This window comes from Paramisgurnus dabryanus, chromosome 24 (genome assembly GCF_030506205.2).
Source record: "Paramisgurnus dabryanus chromosome 24, PD_genome_1.1, whole genome shotgun sequence".
In the NCBI taxonomy this organism is placed as follows: domain Eukaryota; kingdom Metazoa; phylum Chordata; class Actinopteri; order Cypriniformes; family Cobitidae; genus Paramisgurnus; species Paramisgurnus dabryanus.
In genome coordinates, this window is record NC_133360.1 from 23,813,590 (window position 1) to 23,839,412 (window position 25,823).

General features: G+C 36.5%; 1 protein-coding gene across 3 annotated transcripts; it reads left to right on the forward strand.

Annotated features, from left to right (window-relative positions):
• Window positions 1-398: 398 nt before the first annotated feature.
• wdr47b (WD repeat domain 47b) lies at window positions 399-15,264 on the forward strand. Of its 3 annotated transcripts, none has more exons than XM_065259549.1 (14): window positions 399-521; window positions 1,078-1,253; window positions 2,147-2,230; window positions 2,330-2,414; window positions 3,296-4,071; window positions 4,717-4,828; window positions 7,215-7,384; window positions 7,898-8,119; window positions 9,395-9,562; window positions 10,227-10,396; window positions 10,542-10,712; window positions 10,810-10,941; window positions 13,083-13,301; window positions 13,375-15,264. In XM_065259549.1, exons 2-14 carry the CDS (start codon window positions 1,096-1,098, stop codon window positions 13,515-13,517), a joined length of 2,610 nt encoding a protein of 869 aa, XP_065115621.1. In that variant the 5' UTR covers window positions 399-521; window positions 1,078-1,095; the 3' UTR covers window positions 13,518-15,264. The 3 variants fall into 3 exon arrangements, with proteins under 3 accessions (XP_065115621.1, XP_065115622.1, XP_065115623.1); XM_065259550.1 differs by having other exon boundaries at window positions 406-528; window positions 1,080-1,253; XM_065259551.1 differs by lacking the exons at window positions 399-521; window positions 1,078-1,253 and having other exon boundaries at window positions 2,147-2,239.
• The last annotated feature ends 10,559 nt before the right edge of the window (window positions 15,265-25,823 follow it).

Below are 25,823 nucleotides of genomic sequence, written 5' to 3' on the forward strand. Positions count from 1 at the left end.
CTTCCTAAAGCTTTTTAAATAACACAACATAATTCGAAGTCCGTCACTATTTCAGTGTTTTGAACCACATGAACACATCAGTCGTGGTGTATTTCACACAAGTTGTAAAATGGCAATCCAGGTACACAGAGCAGACCATCAAACTGTTTTGTCCCGTTAAAAATATATAAATGTGGCGCTGCGCAAGCATGACATCGAAGCACCGCGAGAGCGAATCGAAAGCTATCCGCTCAGTCAGTTCTCGCGGTGCTGTGATGTCATAACGTCTGCGCAGCGCTGCATGAATTCAAAACCGTCAATACAATGCAAAGATGCGCTTATAGTGGGTGTGACCGGACCAGAGCGCCTCTCCGCCCTCTGCTGTTGCTGATGGTGATGCTGGGTGAGACAGGCGGAAAGTGGGTGGGGACATCCAGGTCATTGTCGGGATAAACGCAACGCACGTTGACAGGACGCTCTGCTGAACATTAATCCGCATTTCCAAGGAATAAATAAGACGCATTTGGCCACATATTGATTTGATTTGAGGTAAGGTTTTGGAAACGCTGCACGCATGGACACATGCAACCTAACATGTTTGCGTCGGACATGCGGAATGTTTATAAACGTGGATCATCCAAAATGACAGTTTGTGCTTGCATGCTGTAAATGCATTTATAAATAAAACGATCGTGTTGGAATATATAGCTTAATACTCATCAATGCTGTGCGTGTGTTGCACTATGCACATGTGATGCTCTCTTGCTGACAGGACTGCAAGGTACAAGTTGTTGGCGCAGCTTGCATGCAACTACGAGCATGCATAATTAATTAAGACTTTAAAGGGTTTTATTGTCATAATAGTGCGTTTAGAAATTAATTGCGATGGTGGCAGTCATTGATGGTGGTTCACAATATATGATCAATATGCATTATATTAATATACAATTTATGTGTACAAGTAAGCTTAATATACAATTAAAAAGTCTTTATACTTTCTAACTAGCATGCCAAGTGCACTCAAACCGTATTGTGTCATGTAGGCAGATTTGTAACACACACACTTGCTGACGGTTCACCTTTCCTCTCTTTGCCTTCAGACAACCAACCAACATCATGACTGCAGAGGAGATCATAAACATCAAAGAAGCGGAGATCATAAAGCTCATCTTGGACTTTCTCAACTCCAGGAAGCTTCACATAAGCATGCTGGCTTTAGAAAAGGAGAGTGGGATCATCAATGGGCTTTATTCAGATGATATGCTGTTTCTAAGGTGGGTAAAGTGGCTTTGTTTAAGTAGTTTTTACAAACAAACCTTACAAAAACAATGCATGTAAATTATAATTTACCCACTCTTATTTTGTTACAAACCTGTATAAATTTCTCTGTTATGATGACCACAAAGGAAAATATTTTAAGGGATGTTTGTAATCGAAACCAATCATGAGCCCCATTTACTTCCATAATATTCTTTTTTCCATAGTATGGAAGTGAATGGGGCTTATGATTGGTTTGGTTACAAATATTCTTCAAAATATCTTTCTTTGTAGTCATCAAAACATAAGAGTGTGTAAATGATGACAGAATTTTTATTTTTGGGTGAACTATCCCTTTAAAGGTGCAGTGTGTAAACTTTAGCGGCATCTAGTGGTGAGGTTGCGAATTGCAACCAACGGCTCAGTCCACGGCTCACCCCTCGCTTTTGAAATGCATAGAGAAGCTATGGTAGCCGCCACCGGAAAAACATGTAATTTATGGAGACAACTTTGTAAAAAAAGTTTGTCTGTTTAGGGCTTCTGTAGAAACATGGCAGCACAAAATGGCGACTTTCACGTAAGGGGACCCTCTGTGTATGTAGATAAAATGTCTCATTCTAAGGTAATAAAAACAAAATGGTTCACTATAAAAAGGTCTTTATACACCCCTGATAATATAGGTTTGTATATTATTTAGCATTTCTGTCAAGAGATCCTTTTCAAAATTACACACTGCACCTTTAAGGCAGCTCAAACATGAATTTTAGTCTGGGACTAAGATAAGCCCTAAAAAAGTAAAATTAAAATTAAAGGATGCATCTAAGCCTTCGTAAATATGCACTATTGAGCTATTATTTTTTATGATTTGAAGTAGTTTACTCGTTTTTGATCATTTTCTTTGCTTTCCAAGGCAACTTGTATTAGATGGCCAATGGGAGGAAGTTCTGCAGTTCATACAACCTTTAGAGTGCCTGGATAAATTTGACCGAAAGAGGTGAATGATGTCAGTTTTGCTTTTGTAACTGGATCATAAACATATCATTTAAAGGCACAAATTTGTTGTTTCATGGTCTTTCTTTGCTATTTTTCTCAGATTTCGATATATCATCTTAAAACAGAAGTTTCTGGAAGCTCTTTGTGTAAACAATGCCATATCAGCAGCAGATGATCCTGAGAACGTGAGTGTTTTTTGTATGCACACGAAAATGGGTGATTCTCACGAAATCCAGATTTAAATATTTCTTATAGAATATATTTACATTTTTTAGATTATCATTGTCAAAAATTATCATTACCGCAACATGATATTACATTAAATATATGCATTTACAAACTCATGTTTCGGTAATGACAACTAAAAAGTTGACAATTTTTTTTTACTTTTATCTGGAGAGAAAAAATAAGAACTGCTTACCTGGTAGCCATATTGAGTGTCACAGTCAATTATGTCCCTTACAACTATTTTTTGTTGAAAATTTTAGTTCCTTGAGGGCTTAAACAATGATTGAAAATTGTTGCGGAGGATGAGAAACTGGTCTTGGAGACATTTATATTCCTTATTTTTGTCTCTACATTTACCAATGATCACCAAATACCACATGTGTCTTTACTGTAAATGTTTATAGTATAACATCACTGAAGCTTTTTATTGTTTTGATTTTTTTAATTATAAATATTTCCATGTCAAAGAACCCAAATCCAGTCATGGACACGTTGCGGTAATGAAAATTTTTCTCTTAACTGTGGAAAAAACAACAAAATTGGTTTGTATGATGTCATTTGAAATCATGTGCAAAATAGTACATGAAGAGATGTTTGTAACTGTATGCTTCTTATTTTGATAGCATTTACTTTTTTATCAAAATGTTTCATGACACCTCATAAGTCTAATTTCGCGAGAATCGCCCAAATGCATCACACTGTTCATGGCATACATGTTTCCATGTGAACATTGCTTGAGTCTTGTTTCTGGATTGTTGTACTTTTGGCATTTATGCTACTAAAACTTGAAATTACTGAAGAAACAATCCCATAATTCTTTGCTCTATTGTTCCCTCAGCTGGAGCTTACCATGCAGGATGCAGTAAAGTCTCTCCATGCCTTGGAAGAGTTCTGCCCAACCAAAGAAGACTACAGTAAACTTTGCCTTCTCCTCACCCTCCCTCGCCTCACCAACCATGCCGAATTCAAAGACTGGAACCCCAGCACCGCCCGCGTCCATTGCTTCGAGGAAGCCTGCTTAATGGTGGCCGAGTTCATCCCGGCGGACCGCAAACTGAGCGAGGCTGGTTTCAAAGCCAGCGGAGATCGTCTTTTCCAGCTCCTCATTAAAGGAATACTGTACGAATGCTGCGTCGAGTATTGCCAAAGCAAGGCGACTGGAGAAGAGATCCGCGGAGAGGAAGTTCTCCTAGCTGTAGATGTGCTTTGTGGTAACGGTTGCGAGGAACTAGACCTAAGTTTGCTTTCGTGGCTTCAAAACCTTTCGTCGTCCGCCTTCGCCTGCTCTTTCGAGCAGAAGACCTTGAACATCCACGTGGACCGCCTCGTCAAACCAGCCCGGACGGGTCACGCGGACCTTCTCACACCTCTCCTCACCAAACTATCGCCCTGCCCAGCCTCTCCCCTGCGCAGACCCCAATCTGCGGATACTTACATGTCCCGATCTCTCAATCCCGTCCTGGATGGACTATCGCACGGTTTGGCTGGGAGGGAAAAGAAAAGCATGGATGGGGATGGAAAGGGAGCAGCAATGTCGCAGTCTTTTGCTAATTTTGGGTATCCATCAAGCAAGGGTGCGTTGGAAACCAGCGTCTTTGGTGATTCCCCTGACAGGTAATGACTTCTTGTGTTTATGCTGCTTGAGGTTGTAATTTTTTTAGACGTTGTATTTTTGCCTCCCGATCACCAATATGTTGTTGTTCTGGGTAGTTGCTAGTTGGTTGCCTATTGACCTGCTCCCCATTTTTCCATTGTTTGGCCAAACAGTTACTCCCACCTTAAAGTGAAACCATTGGTTGAGATAGAAGTTGCCATGTCGAACCATCCAAAAAACCATAGAGAAAGTCAACCAATGAATGGTTTATTTATAGTTGTCCCAGTTATGCAATAAATGACACATAATCAATGCATAATCTGGTTATTTTCTTTTTTGGGAGGTTTTAACTTTTAATTTTATGTCGGTAGTACACGATGTAACTACAGAAGAGTCAAGTTTTAAATAGGAAAAAATATCAAAACTCTTTGGTCATTTTTTAGCGCGATGCTAATGGTCTAATCAGATTCAATGGATTATGCTAAGCTATGCTAAAAGTGCTAGCGCCAGACCCGGAGATCAGCTGAATGGATTCCAAAACGGTAAAAATCTAATATTTAACTCTAGTGGAGCTGGAAAAAAGTGAAGTGTCCTTTTAAGTTATAAGGTTTTTCACAGTAATTAATTTGATATCAGAGTTGACTAATGTTTTGTTGTTCTTTCAGAACACAAGCTCAGTCTGAGAAGATAAATGGCTCAGAAGGAACAAACTCACAGGGTCCTCCACTGACACCTGGGAATGATGGTGGCCCCGTGGGATCAGGTGAAAAGTCTGAGGTACAGTAAGTTCTGTTTGTTATATTGTTTACAGGGTTTACGTAGATCTATATACAAAATAGTCTTTTATCAACAAAACACCTTTTTTTTTACTTAAAAGTGTATCAATAATGACAAAAAATTGTCAAAAGAATAAAATATAATAGTTTTTTATTCTGCATAGCTGTAAAACAAAATTTTAAGCACTCTTCTGCGTGTTACACACATACATTAGGAATACATAAATGGATATAGATTGGACAGTATGTACAAGATTTGCATACAGAATATGTTAAAAATATAAACAGTCCACTTTTGAAAATAGGCAAAATTTTCAGCTCCCCTAGAGTTAAACATTTGATTTTTACCGTTTTGGAATTAATTCAGCCGATCTCCGGGTCTGGCGCTAGCACTTTTAGCATAGCTTAGCATAATTCATTGAATCTGATTAGACCATTAGCATCGCGCTAAAAATAACCAAAGAGTTTTGATATCTTTCCTATTTAAAACTTGATTCTTCTGTAGTTACATACTTTTTTGACTCCTGATTCAGGAGTTACGGTTAAATGACTAGCGGTAAAGTCAGAGCCCTTTAGCCTCCGGAGTTTGCATGGGCAGGCTGCTGCATACTTCATCAAGCCTGGTTTATTTAAGTGAATTGACTGAGCATTACATTCGCAAGTCATAAGCATATTAGAACAATTTACGATTAACTAAGAATAATAATTAATATTTGAAAGTTAATTTCAATGTTAATATTCTGAAAAAGCCAGGTTTTTTTACGTATGCAGCCTAGAAATGCGACAATTTGGAGGGTACAGCCTTCGGATTGAGAAACAGTTGGTGGATAACGTTAGCAACACTTATTACACGGCTCTCTGGAATGCTTGATTCTGATTGGTCAGTTGAGACATTTGCAGGTTTGTTCTTTTCAAATAATAACCGCTCCAAAATAATAACGCATAGCCGGTACTACTTTTACGAGTAAGATCGCTCCGCGCCAATAAAGATTACTGTTTGTTTGGCGCCATCTTGTGACAAACACTGGACAACCACGACAAGACACAGACAGCTTACTGAGACTGAACTTGGCAAAATAGAGCATGACAGCTACGAAGCCAACACACAAAAAAATATAGAATGGGCATTAAAACTTCTCAAAGACTGGTTAAAGAGAAAAAATGGAGACGGACAAGTATGAAGCAGAGGATCTTAATAAGGTATTACGATCATTTTATGCATCTGTGCAAAGTTTCGCGGAAGGATAAAAATGTTAATTTAAAACAAATATGCCAATAAAATGTTTCAAATTCATATTCATGTCCAGTTTTTTTTCTTATGTGACAAGTAGCCGTGTAATAAGCGGGATAATGTAGAGTCAGCCGGTAGTTATCGGGAAATAAGCCCCTTCAGTGTGATACAAGACCCTCCGCTTCGCGTCGGGTCCTGATCACACTGTCGGGGCTTATTTCCCGATAACTACCGGCTGCCTCTACATTATCCCTTACATAACAAACCCCGAACAGCCTTTAAATGGTAAATTTAGTTTTCTTAATGCAGTTTCATCCGTTATTATAAAGGCTATTAAACGCGATGGCGGTATAATAGTGCATATTTATGCATAAAACGTTTGGGTGGGTGTTTTTGGCTCTGTGATTCTGCTGGTTTATTCAGTTAAATGTGATAAATTAATTTATTAATAACTTGCATCAATAAAATGCATATATTAATGCTTTTAAGGATTAAGAATAATTGAAAGTGATCTTTTGTTCTTTGTATATTTATTAATCAAACAGGCACGAGATCAGAACACAGTCAGTTGTACATTATAAACATCAAACAGGCTAAGAATAATAATTATGAATTAAACATTATGGGGTGGTTTACCGGACAGGGATTCGTTTAAGAGAGGACTTAAAACATTACTTGTGTGCATTTTGATGTATTTTAAGATAGGTCAGTGCAAGTTGTTTTCCGTTTAGACAGCTCTTAGAACTAGTCAACGGCCGAGCTTTTTGGGCTTCCATTGTCAGAAGTCTCTTTCTAAAGGGCTATGGGAAGCATTTGTCAGTGCCAACACTCGCGGTCTAATAGTGTTACGCATATTGTATTTCCATGTATTTTGGTTATCTGTTTTAATACTGTGTTTATTTTATATTTTTCTATAACTGATTCAATAAAAATAGAACGTTTTGAGAATTTCTGAGATAATTCGAATGCTTCTAGTAATGTGTCGTGTTGAATTTTACTCATTATGGGTTTAAAAGGTCTTAAATTTAACTTGCTGAAACCTGCAAGAACCCTAGTACTTGCTCACACGAGTTGCCTATTCTGTGGTTTAAACCAACAACTGTAAGATTAGATACTGTAATGTATTAATCTGCCATCGCTGGTGTCATTTGCATAGGAGCAACTTCAGGAGTTTCAGCGTCAGCGGTTACGAGTTCAACAGCATCTTGAACAGAAGCAGCAGCAGAGGCAGCTGTACCATCAGATGCTGCTGGAGGGTGGAGTTCACCCTCCGGATCAACCCACAGACACGGCCCGACACAACCTTACCCAGACGTTCCTGAACAGGTCAGACCCTTGTCCCTCTGATACATCTTATTTAAATGTGTGAACCGCAATGTTGCTGGTTGCTAATGTATATCAGTACTTATGCTGTAACATCCAGACATTTGTGAATCTCTCTGTGAAATCATGGTTTTATGTATGAATTATGTACAATAAGTGAAATCAAAGCAATTTATTTTGACACTTTCTTTGACGTTATTAACTTAAAGGAACAGTATGCAAGAAATGTATATCAATGAATCAGAAAATGGCCCTGATATGTCACTAGACGTTAAGAAATCATTTTCATTTCAAATACTTATATCACTGACAACAGTGGTCTGGCCAGGATATTGTCATTTAAAAAGTGGAGTTGCAGCCCTCAACTGATGTTTATGTTGTCATTTTGTGTATTGGCCACCAGTTGTGTGATTGCAGTACCAGTTTTGGACACAATCCTACATACTGTTCCTTTAAATAAGAGAATTTATCCATTTAGTAAATTTAGTATTTAAGTTTTGATGGTCATTTGTGTAGGTCCATTCAAAAACTGGAGGAACTGAATGTGGGCATGGAAGATCTGGGAGAAGACGTTCAGGCTTTGGCTCAGCAGTGTAACGGTGTGACGGCGGCTGGTAAACAGACCCCTGAAACTGGATCAGGTGGGATTAAGGCTTCGGCGATCAGCAGCACCCCTCAAAAGGGAGGAGGTCGAGGGGTGCCGTCGCTGGATGAGTCCCCTGTCCTGGTCAACCAGAGGTGAGAGATATTTTTTAAAGCTCCTTTCTACTGGAGTTTTGTTTGTTAGATCTTGATAAGACGCTTTCCCGGACAGGGTTTAGTTTAACTCATTCCCCACCATTGACGAGTTATCTCGTCAATCTGCAATACCGCTATTATCCACCAGGTGCAACTTATAAAAACCGGAAGTATTGCCCTAGGGCAAACAGCTGTATGTCTGTGTATGTTTTAAAGATCGCTCTGCATCTGATCTCTATCAAAAGTCCTTCACAAAAATGGAATTATCTCAAAATTTGGTGTTTTTGATGAAACCTACACATATTTAAGAGGTGCTAAAAACAGAACACATGAAGGTAGGATGAAACAGATTTTTTTGTTTGAAAGCAGAGCGTCTGTTCTTTTATTTGTATGTTTATATATTTAAAAAGGAGCATTTTCTGGAAGGCATTACACTTTTGTGAAAATCATGAAAAATGCTGGCGGCGAAAGAGTTAAGAGAAAACATTTGCATGATAAAAAAACGTGTTCCTGATGATTTTATGGTAATCTGTAATACCGTGATTATCCACTAGATGGCCACCCAATTTATAAAAGACTCAGTGTATGTTTTGATAATCATTCTGAATCTGATCTCTCACAAAATTCCTTCACACAAAGGCAATTATTTCAGCTTTTTGCTAAAGATTTTGTATTTTTGAAGAAAAATACCCATATTTAAGAGTTTATGAACAGAGAAAAATATAAAGATAGGATGAAACTTTTTTCCTGTTGTGTTTATTTGTTTCAAAAATTTATTTTAATGTAATATATTTATATGTTTAAGTTTTTTTCTGGAAGGCATTTTGTGAAACTTTTGTAAAAAAAACTTTTCAAAAAAAGGCTGGTGGGGAATGAGTTAAACCAGAACTAGGCCTTAGTTATATTAGGATATTTTATAAGAAGTCTTTTTTACAAACATACCCTACAAAAACTATTGAGGTGTATCCTGAGACAAAACATTGGCACTTATACATGTTAAGATATGTCAAGACAAGGTGTTTTTAATTTTTTTAAATTAAGTCCTGTCCGGGAAAGCGCCCCTATATGTTCAGATTCAATGATCCAGGGAGCATATTGTTCATAAAATCATTTACAACTGGGAGCACAGATTATTTTTACTATGTGACCCTGTCTGTGAAATTTCATAATAATTAGGAATTATCAAAGATTTTTTTATGCAAGATGATATATGAAACCAAAACATAATTAATTGAAGTCTATGTGACCTTTTCTAATGCTAATATATGATCACAGTGTGTTTCAGGATGAGAAACCCAAATCCCCATTTGTTGTGGTTGAGACGCTGGAGGATACACAAGCTGTGCGGGCCGTTGCTTTCCACCCGTCTGGGACCCTCTATGCTGTGGGCTCGAACTCGAAAACCCTGCGTGTCTGCACCTACCCACGATCTCTTAAAACTAGGTAGACTTTTCTCTATCCCAAAAAAGCTATAGCTAAACTGAATCTGTTAGCCTGTATATTTGTCACCAGATGATTTTTTCCAAAGCAGCGTTCAGTGTTACGTCTCAGTGTATATTTAATCAATTCACATAGGGCTGTCACAATGATTAAATAATCATCTCATCGCGATTGTTTGACCTCATCGAAATGATTTCAGATCACCGCAATGATTGCACATCTCTTTAAAAAACACAAGGGGGAGCTGCAGCACGTGTATAAATGAGACCATATAAGATGGCGCTCCTTAAATGACAGTGTAACGCAGACATTTAGTTTTTTAAAGATATATTCATTAAATAATTACTTATGTGTTATGTCTATTAATATTTACTGCCAGAAGATTTAATTTAAATAATCACAATAATATGTGAAAATATTTCATGAACAAACAAAACATTTATGAGAATTAAATGTCAAAACAATAAAACAGGCAATTAATCGTCATAACGGTCACAATTTATTAGACACAATTTTATTTTCATAACCGTGACAGCCCTAAATCCACATGTTCCTTGGGTTCGAACTCCTTACTTTGCCATTGCAAGCTACTACTATTGTAGCTAGCAGATACGGGAATGCGTTTTACTACAATTGTGCGTTTTACACTCTCTATTGTCTTATGTAGCGCACAAAGTCCAGCAAAGCAGCCCGACATCTGTTTCAAACGTATTAAGCACCACAAAGGCTCCATCTACTGCGTCGCCTGGAGTCCCTGTGGGCAGCTGCTTGCCACCGGCTCCAATGACAAATACGTCAAAGTTCTGCCTTTCAACGCAGACACCTGCAACGCCACAGGTAATGTGAAAAACATCAAAAAACCATCCTACATAACATAAAGATCATTTTGGGAAAATATAACCTAGATATATTGATAAATTCATGACTGAGTAATCAATATTTTTTGTAGATAAAGAAAATGATAAATATTTTTGGACTCCAGGGCCCGATCTAGAGTTTAGCATGCATGACGGTACCATCAGAGACCTGGCGTTCATGGAGGGCCCTGAAAGTGGAGGGGCGATACTTATTAGTGCTGGTGCTGGAGACTGCAACATCTACACCACTGACTGCCAGAGAGGACAAGGACTACACGCTCTTAGTGGACACACAGGTCCCTAAAGCCACGCTGTTTGAATAGTTAACATGAATTGGGTTCCTCTACAACATCATATCTCATCTTGCATGCTTTCCTGTGGCAATGTCTGCAGGTCACATATTGTCCCTGTACACATGGGGTGGATGGATGATCGCCTCTGGCTCTCAGGATAAGACGGTGAGGTTTTGGGACTTGCGTGTACCCAGCTGTGTGAAGGTTGTGGGGACGGCTCTGCATGGAACAGGTCTGATCATTTATGGCATTTTATTAACATATCGAAAAGAAAGAGAAAAATGTTCTACAATAAATTATTTTCAAGAAAAAAAATTCTTAGTATTTTTGTCTTGTTTTCAGTAAAAATATCTAAAAACTAAGATGCTTTTTCTTGATGTGCAAAACAACCCAAGAAAATAAGTCTAGTTTTTAGACCAAAAATATCAAATTTAAGTGATTTTTTTTGTGAATAAAACAAGCAAAAAAAATCTGCCAATGGGGTAAGCAAAAAAATCTTGAACATTTTTCTTAAACACTAAATTCAGGAAAAATATGCTTATCCCATTGGCATTGTTTTATGCAAAAAATCTATTAAATTTGATATTTTTAGTCAAAAAACTAGACTTATTTTCTTGGGTCGTTTTTTTGCTTATCAAGAAAAAGCATCTTAATTTAAGATTTTTTTATATATTTTTACTGAAAACAAGACAAAAATAGTGAGAAATTTAGCAGTGTGTTTACGGGTCAGTGACAAAAATGGTTTGGCAAAATGAGAAATAAAAAAAAATAGTTTTAAAAGCATGCATCAGGTATATTTCAATGCACATAGTGTATTAATGTAGATTTTATGCAATAAAAAATTACATTTGCACCATTTTTATGAAAGTTAAAACTGAATGGACCTGAAAATGTCAAATGGTGTAACCGACAATTGTGCCAATGAATGAGAAATATTAAATATTTTATCCACCTTGATGGCATGTAAGCGTAATCATAAAAAAAAAATCATTTTAAAATATCACACAAAAATACATTTTATTAGTGAATGAGAAATATTAAATATTTTATCCACCTTGATGGCATGTAAGCGTAATCATAAAAAAAAAATCATTTTAAAATATCACACAAAAATACATTTTATTAGTGAATGAGAAATATTAAATATTTTATCCACCTTGATGGCATGTAAGCGTAATCATAAAAAAAATCATTTTAAAATATCACACAAAAATACATTTTATTAGTGAATGAGAAATATTAAATATTTTATCCACCTTGATGGCATGTAAGCGTAATCATAAAAAAAAATCATTTTAAAATATCACACAAAAATACATTTTATTAGTGAATGAGAAATATTAAATATTTTATCCACCTTGATGGCATGTAAGCATAATCATAAAAAAAATCATTTTAAAATATCACACAAAAATACATTTTATTAGTTATCACTAATCTGTAAAAATCTGTAAAAAAATCATATTAAACTAAACTAGATGATTATATTTTATTCCACATTTTTTTATATATATTTATATTTTCATAAAAAAAAACTAGTTACACCAATTGACACAGACTGGTTACACCACATTGACATTTTTGCAATTATTATCCCCCAAATATTCTTTCAAAATGAAATAAAACCAGAAATTTTAGACTTGGTCCTCAAATAAGAGAATGTATGCTAGTAATATGCACATTTATTTTAAAATTTGAACCCTTTTACATTTTAATTGAACTATACTTACGTGAATATTTATGTAAAAAAAATAGAAATACTATAAGTAATAGGCTTGATTTTAGTCAATGCCAATACAATTGTTCATGTTAGTTAATGGTGCATTAAAGGGGACATTTAACAAGACTCATTTAAGATGTCAAATAAATCTTTGGTGTCCCCAGTGTACATATGTGAAGTTTTAGCTCAAAATATCATATAGATAATTTATGATAACATGTTAAAATTGCCACTTTGTAGGTGTAAGCAATAATGTGGCGTTTTTGGGTGTGTCCTTTAAAATGCAAATGGGCTGATCACTGCACTAAATGACATGGAAAGTGCAGATTAAGGGGCGGTGTTATCCCCTTCTGACATCACAAGGGGAGCCAAATTTCAATGACCTATTTTTTCACATGCTTGTAGAGTAACCTAAGTTACTGGGTTGATCTTTTTCACATTTTCTAAGTTGATAAAAGCACTGGGGACCCAATTATAGCGCTTAAACGTGAAAAAAGTCAGATTTTCAAGATATGTCCACTTTAACTAATGTTAAGATTTACATATACAGGTGAAAGGCTGCCTCTTATCTCAATTAGATATCAAATATATCTATGCATATACATAGGTATGGATCTCTTATAAATGTTTGTGTGCTATGACTTTGGTGACAGGAAGTGCAGTCGCCTCGGTTGCAGTAGATCCCAGCGGTCGGCTCATGGCCACCGGATTGGAGGACAGTCGTTGCATGCTTTATGACATCAGAGGCGGCCGAACGGTCCAGTCATACCGTCCACACACCAGCGATGTCCGTTCTGTCCGATTTTCTCCTGGTGCGCATTATCTACTCACAGGATCATATGATAACAAAGTCATGATCTCTGATCTTCAAGGTAGGTGGTGCATGGGAATGGGATCACTGATGTCATCTGATAGCGGAAATTCATTGTATATGCTTTTCTTTAGGGGATCTCACCAAAACCCTGCCAGTAACTGTGGCTGCAGAACATGCTGATAAAGTGATCCAGTGTCGATGGCACACCAGAGATCTCTCTTTTTTGTCCTCTTCAGCCGATAAGACGGTCACATTATGGGCATATCAGCCTTAATATACACCATTGTGCTGGATGAGGCCACAAGAAATAGCACAGAAACATTCATTCACCAGAAGTCATTTAGTAAGAGAGTTCGAGTATGTTGATGTGTTTGTATTACATATTGAACTATAGTGAAAAATCGACTGACTATTCAATTGAAATGCATGTCGAAGTTGTGACTTTTTTACAAAAACAAAAAAGCCACACGTAGGTATGTATGTGTAGGCTATTTTAGGTAAACGAAACGGTCCCGAATATGTGAGCGAAATTGTGCCTTGAGGTATTGTTCTCTGTAGTTACACTGAATGTCTTGTAAATATGGGCTTTTTGTATATGCATAAATTATAGTTAGAGTTGTTTAGCACATTGCACTATGGACATTTCACACTTACAAAAATACTGTTTTAAGCAGCATGAACTTTCATCTCTTCATTGATACAAATGTAAATAAACCAACATGCTGTAAATACCAACAGTAGTACATTTTTAGAAATATCTTATTTTTGATTGTCATTTCCGTGATGCATTTATTTAAATGCATCGATTTTGCACACAGCAAATTCAGCACCTTTCTATTGACGTAGAGGAAAGTAATGATACATGCTTAATCACATGTTTACCTTATTTAAAACATGAAAATGAACAGCTTTACAACTATGTGGTAGTATACTTAAAAAACTAATGTTAAAAGTTTACAGAAAATTAATAAAACATTGTGAAAAGCATAAAGTCTTATTTTAAGTAAATGATGTAAACATGACAAAGGCACTTTCAACCATGTAATGTTTTGGACAGTCATTATTTCCAAGTTAAGGTAGTCAAGCATTGTTGCCTATCCTCTGCATGCAATGACTGCTTTAAGTCTGTGAATCCTACCAGAGGTATCATTCGTCATGCCCATTCAAATTGAAGGGCCCCTTGTTTTTTTTTAACCCAAATGGATTTTGCATGCAACCTCAAAATTTAAGAAGCGTCCATTAATCTGTTATTTGACTTTTAATCTGTTTTATATGCACAATATTATGAATTATTTAATTCTAAGGTCCCACGCACCATTGGGGCCCCTAAAGATCATTTCTATTGGACCCAACCTCATGTACTTTCATAGAGCCCACAATTGCTAGTGGCACCCCTGTACATATGCACTGATTGTAGGACTGTAACGATTAATCGTGCAAATTCGCGTTTTCTCAATGAATGAATTTTTACGAATTACGGTGAAATCCCGGCACATCCCAAAGCCAGGGGGCGCTCTCGTGCAGAAACTCCCTTTGTGCCACAGAAGAAGTAGCATTACAAATGCTATTCCAGGAAATGTCTATAGGAATATTAATATCATGGTTCTTCAAATTGTTTCAGTTATTTTCATGATAATAAAGAATATTTTGTTTAACGAGTGTTACTATTTTAAATGCACATTATAAATAACTCCGACTCATAATGATTTTAGATTGATAAGGACTTCCTACTGACCAAATGCCGTAATACACGCACAAGCTGTGCATGAAACACAGAATCGCAGCCTTGCGTTTCAGAATCGAATTCAGACATTTTTAATGGGTCACACGATTAATCGTTACAGCCCTAACTGAAGCCCCAGGGCCCACGGGGTTAGGGGGGCCCGTGATTGGCTGGAGGAAATGAAATTGTCAAGTCATAGGTGGTTGATTTGTAAATAATAAAATAAGTTATTGGAAAATGTGCCTGCCTGATATAATTCACCGCCCAATCAAATTAACTCTACAAAGTGCCACCCTGGCCCTTATGTAGCCTCGCCACTGACCTACACCTATTGGTGTGATATGTAAATATTGTAAATCAATGCTTTTTTTACTATTAATAAAGAAAAATCACAGCTCTTTTCTTCTAACTCAATGTTTTTCAATGGCTTCCAGGAACGAACTAAAGTCTCCATGAATCACGTGAGGGACTAGCTTTTGGACTTACATTGTCAAAATATCTCTTTCTAAAGGGCTCTGGCTAAACCAAACTAACAGGTTAATTCACCTGTGTCTATTATGCAAAAGTTTTCTAAAGAGGTGGTGTCGGTTCAACTTTGGGCACTTGTTGATCTAAAAATCATATACATATATATATATATATGTTTTTAATTTATCATGGAGGTGCGGAGATGTTTGTCATTTAGATTTTGGAGTCTGTTTGTTTTTTGTGGACTTTTTGTGATTGCTTATGCAAACATGAATGAAGACAACGATGATGAAAGGGTAAATCCATATGACATGATCAACTATGACTCGGCAGGAAAGTGCACGAGAAGACCCACAGAAGTAAGAGGTTTATTCATGATGTTTGAAACTATTGAATTATTATTTGTTAAATTTTCTCATTATTCTTAATATTTTCAGGAATACAGACAAACATTATTTAAACTTTACCTTGAAAAGAAATTCACCCTTAGGTGTCATATGTCCTAATTTGGTCAAACATAATATTATAGACCTCTAAAAATGACTTTCTTACTTAGTATTTTTGTCTTGTTTTCAGTAGAAATATCTAAAAATTCTTAAATTAAAATGTTTTTTTCTTAATGAGCAAAATTACCGTAGAAAATTAGTCTAGTTTTTAGACAAAAAAATATACAATTTAAGCGAATTTGTGCTTAAAAAAAGTTATCTGCCAATGGGGTCAGACAATTTTGCTTGAATTAATTGTTTAAGAAAAAAAAAATTATTTTAAGATAAAAAAATTCAACCTATTGGCAGATATTTTTGCTTGTTTTAAGCACACAATGACAAATTACAAATGCTGGATTGTTTTTGGGGTAAAAAAGGGACAAACCCAACTGTTAACTGTTAAATTAACCCAAATAATGTCTATATTTGACCCAACCATGAGTTACAATACAGTAGGTATATAATTTATAACCAAATCGTTGAGTCTGTCTCTTTTTAAATGTAGGTTTAAAAGAATCCAGCATTTTTTTTTTTATGTAAAAAATGCTGGGTTATTTTCAATCCAGTGTTGGGTCAAAAAGGAAGAAACCCAACCCACTGGTGTCACAATAAGTAAAACATGTAGGAGGATGCTGACGCAAGTTAACAATGACGTATGTTAGTTATAAAAACACTAAACGAATGAAACAAACAGGTAGGCAGGTAAACAAGGACAGATACGAAAACAAATATAGCTGCAAGCAGCAATTACGGGGCCAAGTCCGAAAGAACTGTACCCCTGAGCTGATCTGGCAGAAATTCATTGTACATTAGGAAAACAGATCGGTTCAGAATTAGAGAAGTTCAAAATTCAATAGTAGTTCAGATGAGAATGACCAAATACACGCTTTTGATTAAATGAGAGGAAGCACTGAAAATTCAATCTGGAACAGAAGCAATGTTAACCACCCTGGATTTGAACACACAACCTCAGATTATCAATGCACATGAACTATCAGATGCGCCACTCAGTTGACATGGTTAAACCAGTCTGCGGAAAGCAGATTCAGAGCTGCAAGCATTGAAATATCCGATCACCGAAAGTGTAGAAGTGAAACCGCAGAGTAGAAATAACAAAAATACATTGATATGACCATCAGATAGCTTAAGTGAGAATTAATAAAATAAAAATTTTAAAGGAGTAGCGAGAAAACAGGATGTGATATGCTTTAAAATAACACATGATCAGAATGTTGGAAAATGACCAATGAGACATCGTTGCAATTAACATTAACCAGGGAATACAATTTCACAAAGAAAATGAATATCAATTAAAGTATTTAGAAGGTATAAGCGGTTTAATAATAACTGTTATAGTTTATAACCCCTAAGTGGCGCTGTCTTCAGACTTCAGGTGCCTTCAGGACATCATTTCTACCGATTTTTGCGCAGATATGTCGAATAGATAAAAAGATAACGCAATTAAGGACAAATTTCATATTACACGTCGACAGATTGGGCATGAGCTAAGGAATCCGTAGACACAAAGATCATCTTTTTTTTGACGAACATTTTAGTAGTTATAGGCAAAAAGAGCCATCTCATGACCCATATGTGGCACTGTCTTCAAATTTGGCATGGGCCCCAAGTTCATTGTCTCCATGAGGGGTACCAACTTTCATTTCGATTGATCATACAGCTTCAGAACCATTTATGCATGAACCGAATCATTAAGTTTACGCATTTATTACTTTTGAACAAAGATGAATATCTCAAACCCAGGTTGATATACATCTTTATGTATATTTTTATTCTATCTCTCTTTATAAACACAAAAAAAAAGACAAATGTCAATGTTCAACAGCCAACATGTTTTCCAGTTTTCAAGCGTTTTCTTCACAAGCTACATAGAAAAACTGCAGAACTTGGTTTCTGAGGAATTGAGGTAAAGTTGTTCAGCACTACACAGGTTTCATAACCCTTGTTTTTTTCCTGTTTAGCAGGATGATGAGGTGAAACTCAAACAAACCATGTCAGACTTCCAGAAGCTTCTGCAAGAAGACAATGACTGGACCACTGAAGCCATGGATGAAGCTTCTCACCACGAACCCTGGAAGTGGCGATTTAAAGACACTTTTCATGTGGAGCTAGATGCTGTCATTAAGGTCTAATATGTGTTTACTAGATTTTTACAAAAATGTAGTTTTGTCAATGCAAAACCCACAGGTGATTTCTTAGAGATACTTCATATTAACAAGATAAGTCACTAGTATTGATATAAATGGGGGAGATTGCAACAGTCAGTATGGCTGCTTTAGTCCCGCCATCCTGCAAAAATAGCCAATTGTCAACTATTAAAGAATAAAATTCTCTGGGGATGGGACTATACACATGTGCAGAATCGGCAGGTCCTGTCCTAACAATACCTGGAAGCGTTGCAAATATGCAAAAATATGGGCGCACAGTGTAACGGGGACAATGTAACGCTCAATTTGGCTGCTCTGGTGACTGAAGTCCCGCCTTCTAGTTAAAAGAACCAATCATTAATCAATAAAGACAGTCGATTCTCTGGGGAGTGGCTTTGCATAGAGTAGTGTGAGGCGCTTACCAACCTGTGCGCATGAGCAGTAGCTGAAACAACCTCAATAAAAGGTGTTTTTAGCGCAATATGAGCTTAAAGGGATAGTTCGGCCAAAAACGATATTAAACCCATGAGTTACTCACCCCCAAGCTGTCCAAGTTGCATATGTCCATCGTTTTTCAGACAAACACATTTTCGGATATATTTTAGAAAATGTTTTAGATCTTTCAGTTGATTAAATGTAATGTTACGGGGTCCACGACCTTCAAGTCGAAAAAGTGCGTCCATCCTTCACAAATTAAATCCAAACGGCTCCAGGATGATAAACAAAGGTCTTCTGAGGGTAATCCGCTCGGTGTTGTTGTAGAAATATCCATATTTAAAATTTTATTAACGTAATTAACTTCCTTCCGGTAGCGCCGCCATCTTAGACTCCTCTGTATTCAGGAGAGAGTATTAGCGTAGTGTACGCACTTTTCTTAGTGACGTATGACAAATTCGGAGGGCAGGGGCACAGAGCAGCAGCAGAGAAACCTCCGTACGCTGCGTAAGCTCTCATCCTGAATGCGGACGCGACTAAGATGGCGGCGCTGCGGAAGGTAGTTAATTACGTTAATAAAATTTTAAATATGGATATTTCTACAACAACACCGCGCGGATTACCTTCAGAAGACCTTTGTTTATCATCCTGGAGCCGTTTGGATTTAATTTGTGAAGGATGGACGCACTTTTTTTGGACTTGAAGGTCGTGGACCCCGTAACATTACATTTAATCAACTGAAAGATCTAAAACATTTTCTAAAATATCCGAAAATGTGTTTGTCTGAAAAACGATGGACATATGCAACTCGGACAGCTTGGGGGTGAGTAAATCATCGGTTTAATATCGTTTTTGGCCGAACTATCCCTTTAAGAAACACTATGGTACAGTGGAAAGGTTATGATACAGTTGATGTCAGGTTTAATTGTTGGTCAGAAATATGTTGTGTACGAGACTAATAAAGGGATATTTCCCCCAAAAATGAAAATTCTGTCATCATTTACTCACTCTCATGTTGTTACAAACCTGTATGAATTTCTTTGTTGTGATAAACACAAAGGATGATATTTTGAGAAATGTTTGTAACCAAACCGTATGTGGACCCCATTTACTTCTATGGTAGGAAAAAGGATACTATGGAAGTGAATGGGGCTCATTTCTCAAAATGTCTTCCTTTGTGTTCATCAGAACAAAGAAATTCACACAGGTTTGTAACAACATGAGAGTGAAAAAAACACACAACACATCACAGTTATTGATCTTTTTAATAATACGATTTCATGACACACTTTCACTCTGAATTTTTTTTTTTTTACAGATTTTAATGTGTGTTCTTATTGTCATCACTGCAGTCTGCATTGAAAAGTACTCTGTGGTGGCCTGGTTCATCCAGATCAAAAGGATGTTTTATATTTGCTTTTTTATTAGCTTCTTCTGGAACTGGTACTATCTATACACGGTAATCATTTTTCTCTATACTAGAGGTTGAGAGAGGTCCTATCAAACTGATATATTGCATTATTAATAAACATGTGTACACCAGATTACAATGAAAGGGTAAAACGTACTTTGGTGCATTCAATATAATTAAAAAATCAGCATAAATGCTTTATCCAAAATGTTTCTTCTTGGCTAGCTTGAGGTTGCCGAACACCAGAAAAACATTATGCAGATGGAGAGTTTCAATGCAAAATGTACTGGGGTAAAAGAAATGACCTGGATGGATTTTTCAGGTGAGTTATTTACCCCCAAATAATAATTGTGTTATGATTAACCCAGCATTATGTAATTTCAAACCAGTTTGATGCTATTTTATCCTTTGTAACAAAAGGAGACTTTTGAGAAATCTTCACTTAGATCTTTTTCACACAATATTTCATAGTGATCACAGGCTCTTAAATATGATTTTATTCCCGATTACAGAGCGGTTTAGAAAATCATGTACTCTCCAAGATGATCCTTGCAAAAAATACTATGAGATCCTGCGTGTGGACCCCATTTTCCGTGTGTCTCCAATGAAGGTTTGTACTTCTCAATGTATCTTCAATCTGGAATTTCGGAGTGTAATGTAGTGCACACATTGGTTCTTCATGTTTTCGCAGGTTTTCATGTTCACCTTAACTCGCTTGATTACAGAGCCTCTGGAGCAGATTGGTCAGGGCATCAACCTGTTCCTCAGAGCTTTGTTAAAAGATCTGCCAATCATTCTGCAAACAACGGCGCTTTTTATGTCTGCGATTGTCTTCATAGTAAGAGCTGTAAAAAGCAAACTTAGTTTAAGATGTCTCACATTTTTGTAAGTAACATACTCAGGTTGTACTTGGTCTCTCCTCAGGTTATTGTGTATGTTATAAGACATATATTACCTAAGCTGTTGCTTGGTTGGCATCATGACCCATACGGAAATGTAATATATGTGTATATATCAAGTATCGATATTACAAATATATGGTAATATAAAGTAAAAACATATATGTACAACTGTATATGTATGTATGCATAAAACACACATATATGTGTAATATATGTTGCATACATATATCTAATTTCATTTTAACAGAAGGTTATCATGACTGGTAAAAGGAGTAAGGACACAATTGCGCAGTTAACAAGACATGGTAACATTTAATAATAAATAAAACCCGAGGAGCATAAATAACATGTAGGTGAGGATACAGAAACGTAAAACAAGGAACAGGTACAGACGTGGTAGTAACAACAATGATCCGGCAGTGAGTGTTGCACAAACAGAGGTATAAATACACAAGTGATAACAAACAGGTGGGATGAATCGGGTAATTAATTAATGAATGTCCAGGTGATAATAATTAGAACAGACACAAAACATTGCCACTGAGGTGGTTTTAAAAAAAGTACACCTAAAAAGTGTATACCATTGGGGTTGTTCACACGTCTCGTTCACAAGTGTTTGAACCTCGATGCGGTGCGGACGCGCCTGGAAAAAACTAGTGCACACCTCCACGCGAAATGGGGTCTGGCACACCCAACGCGCACGACTGCCCACTCCGCGCAGTTCATTTACATTTGAAATATGACGAACTTGAGCGTGCAAAAGACGCGATATGAACAACACCATATCCACAGTCATCATATACAATAAATCCAAGAGGTAGCATTTAAAAATAAATGCAATTTTTGCATTTGTTTAAAGCAAAGCATTTATTTACTTAGCATGCTGCAGGTGAAGCAGCTCTTTATGCCTTCTAACGTCTCATAATCGATCCTCATTTATGTCCAAGAGACTCAATAATAATCTTTTACATTTGAACACCCCTCGATTCTAGATCAGAACGCCCATGGGCGCAAAAATTTAAAGGAGACAGAGAATGAAAAACCATTTTTACCTTGTCTTTGTTGAATAATGGTAGTCTACACGCATTCACGAAGATACAAAAAGTGCTAGACATGCTAAACATCTCAGTCTCATAGAAATTCCTCTTTTAGAAATGTCAGCCAGAAAACGGCCCAATCTGAAAAACTGATGCTTATGACATCACAGGCATCTCACAGCCCCTCCACTTTAAAATAATTGGCTACATTTTTTGAGTGGCAGCAAAGTCAGCCAATCAGTAATGAGATTGCAATTTAAGCCAGTAGGGGGAGCCAAATAGGTGCAAAACCACTTGTTTAAAATCCCCCACCCTAATAGAGCTATCTGAGAGAGGTTTTTAGGAAGCTTCTAAGGCATTACAGACCCAAACAAAAAATGTTTGTCTACATGTCACATCACAGAACAAGGATAAATACCCCGTTCAATCATTCTATGTCACCTTTAAACAACGTGGCGCTAAACGTGAAAATGATCATTGCGCCGGGTTGGAACTAGCAAAAGACACTTGCGTCGTGCATTGTGCTGCATTGCGCCGGGTTATGATAGAGCTCATACATTCATATATCCAGAGGATATGTGATATTAATATATGTATTTATAGACATTTTAGTAAGGTTATTTCATCTATGTTTTAAACCTATATATTCATATATCTAGAGAGGATCTATATATGTGATATTTATATATATTGCATAAATATGTAGCATATATGCCAAGATCGGTTTCGATATAGGGACATATATGGCATACATTACATTTCCGTATGGGGATCCACCACCTGCCATCTAGAAAAGAATGGAGACTAAGAGGACAACAGGATTAATCATGCAGTAAACAGGACTTTAGGTCAGAAGATGCCAGTGCCCGGGCCGGAGTAGGACTCATTTTCTGCCCTGGAGTTTCAGACCGGCCCACTTTAGTTCACGATTGATTATATTAAAATAATAGTAGCCAAGTCTGCAATAGTGCACTGTTCTCTACAGCAGTGATTCTCAAACTGGGGTCCGTAAAATTGTGCCAGTGGGGCCACAGTTTTATGACATTTTATAAAATACATCAATTTATCATAAATTCTTTGTAAAGGCTACTAACCAACAGTACTACATTGTATCATTTAATATGTTTTGTTTAATTCTAATTTTAAGCTTTAGAATGTTTTGTGTCATACATTTTCTTTAAGGGGGCCACGAAGGGATGCACGGCACACAAGGGGGGCCGCATGCCGAGAACGTTTGAGAACCACTGCTCTACAGCCTTGCAATTCAATGTATTTTTCAAATATATAATTTCCAATTCAGTGCAAAAGCAATTATTCAATTAAACTGGTTCAAAAACTACTGAATTGGGTTTGTGTTTTCACCTATATTTCTATTTTTTTATTTTTCACCTATACCATATAGAGACAGAGCGCAGCGCGTCATAACCTGGAAACCACGCCCACCGGGGGGGAACAATCCATCCGTCTCCATTTACTTTTTATTGCGAGAGGCTGCCTCCTTGTCATTTTTGGCTTATAACAAAAAACAGAATAAAGCATAAAAGCTGCTGTGTGACAAGATGTACAGCTAATAAGCCAAAAAAAAACAAAACACTAACATTACTTAATATGAATGCAAGAAAATCGAGTTGAGTCAACTAATTGTACTAGTAGCCTATTACTCATTTAGATAAACCTACTTTTCTTGGTACATGTAACATATTTATGTTTGTTTTTTATTCCGTGAGATGATGGCACGAAACGTTTATTCAATCAACACACCCACTCAGTTTCGTTTTGGGCAACTGTAAAGCGTAACATACTTGAGTATGCAGTCTATTCACAAGCACCAGTCTTCTGAACAATGGTAACTACAAAACTCGAAGAAAACTCTTCCTAATCTCGAAGATAAAGAACTTTAAAGGGGTCATAGCATGAAAATGTTAGCATTGCCACTTTGTAGGTTTGACCAAAAATGTGTCGTTGGGTGTGTCTTTTAAAATGCAAATGAGCTGATAAAGTGCAAACACTGATCACAATGATGGTGGTTTGATGCAATTCAAACTCAATTGTGCTGTGAATTATTTTTTATCTCTTTCTTTCTCTCTGCACTAAATGGCAGTGCCGTTGTTTTGATAGTGTACATTAAGGGGGCGGTATTATTCTAATAAGATATCCTTATGACATCATAAGGAAAGTCAAATTTCAATGACCTATTTTTGCTCACACCTACAAAGTGGCAATGCTAACATTTTCACGCCATGGCCCCTTTAAACACTAACAAGTCTTTCTTTTTAGTTAAAAACACATAAAATAGAGATTGAATTAAAATTTTACTCTCCAAATGCAGTCTTATGCAAAGCATGCTGGGAACTGCAAGTCCACTGCCTAGTAAGTTATGTTTACTAAAATAATTCATGTAGTTTAACACAAAATTATTAAGTTCATTTCTTTCTCACAATTTTTAATGGATTATACATAATAAAATGAAGTTGAATTTACTCAATAATGTGTTCATTTAGAATTACTCAAATTATTCAAATTTTAATGTTATTTTAACTCATATTTTGATTTAAAAAACAAGAATAATTTTTTTTTTAATACAGTTTACTCAATTTATTTTTGTTAAATCTACTAAGGCACAGAAACACTTTTTATGGTCAAAATGAAACAAACCCAATCCCCTGGGTTCTAATTTATCCTATAGGGTTGGTTCAAATAAAAAAAGGGCTAAATTTAACCCAATGGCTGGGTGTGTCCTTATTTGACCCAACAATGGGTTAAAAATGCCCCCCCAAAAAAACATAGTACACAGAATTACCAGTATTACAAGTATTTTTGAAATGTCTAGGGGTATATTTTGTAAATAATTAAGTATGGTAATTGTTTTGTGGCAAGCTATTGATTTTGTCTTTTTCATATCACATTTCAGTAAAAAGAAATTCTGACATTTTACATTTACAGTTTTTTTTATATTTCTTTTTATAAACACAAAAAGAATACAAATACCAATGTTCAACAGCCAAAATGTGTTCCAGTTTTCAAGCGTTTCATTCACAAGCTCCTTAGAAAAACTGCAGAACTTGCTTTGGTATGTTCATTTATTTTCTCTGAGGGATTGAGATAAAGTTGTTCAGCACTACACAGGTTTCATAACCCTTGTTTTATCCTGTTTAGCCTATACACAAATAGTTGTGCACTATGACGCTGAGGTGAAACTTTCCAACCAAACCGTGTCAGACTTCCAGAAGCTTCTGCAAGAAGACAATGACTGGACCAATGGAGCCATGGATGAAGCTCTCAGTCAGATTCTGGTCAACTTCAAACTCCATGCCTATGAAGCCTGGAAGTGGCGATTTGAAGACACTTTTCATGTGAGCCTAGATCGGGTGTGCCTCATAAGCCTTGAAAAGTGAAGCCTCTGGCTCTTTGATCGCCCCCTGGTGGCTGGCTGCAGTACAAGTCATAAACCCCGCCCTCTCCATTCAAACGAATGGGACTCTGCTCTAAGTAAAAAATAATTTACACTTCCAATAAAAGTTTCCGAAAGATGGTTTTGGTACTTTCAAGTAGTTGTTATCACTCTGATACTGTATATGTTCAAGTGTTCATTATTGCGGTAAGTTTCATTTTAGCTTGTGTAACAAGGTTAAAATAGGTTTATTTCACTAGATTTTCTTGTTTATGCATTTAATGTAGTTCTATAATTGTTGAAACCAGTGTTTATAATACATTAAAAATGGTCTGTAAGGAGGTGATGGATTCTCCCCTTTCCCCCCTTCCTAAAACAACAAAGTGGTTCAGTCCAGGCAGCCATATTAGCTGCTCACTTCCTTAGCTGTCTTTTCCTTCTATCTCCTGAATGGAAGAGGTATGCTATGCTACATGCTACATATTAATTGGTTGAAAATAACTCCCACACAGAAATACATGGTTTAAATGGTTTTTATTTAATATTTTATTGTTGTTTGCAGA

Coding starts and splice junctions, on each gene's coding strand:
- wdr47b (XM_065259549.1), top strand. CDS start 1,096: ATGACTGCAGAGGAGATCATAAACATCAAAGAAGCGGAGATCATAAAG. Junction 2,415..3,295: donor CAGCAGATGATCCTGAGAAC/GTGAGTGTTTTT, acceptor TTGTTCCCTCAG/CTGGAGCTTACCATGCAGGA. Junction 13,302..13,374: donor CATGATCTCTGATCTTCAAG/GTAGGTGGTGCA, acceptor GCTTTTCTTTAG/GGGATCTCACCAAAACCCTG.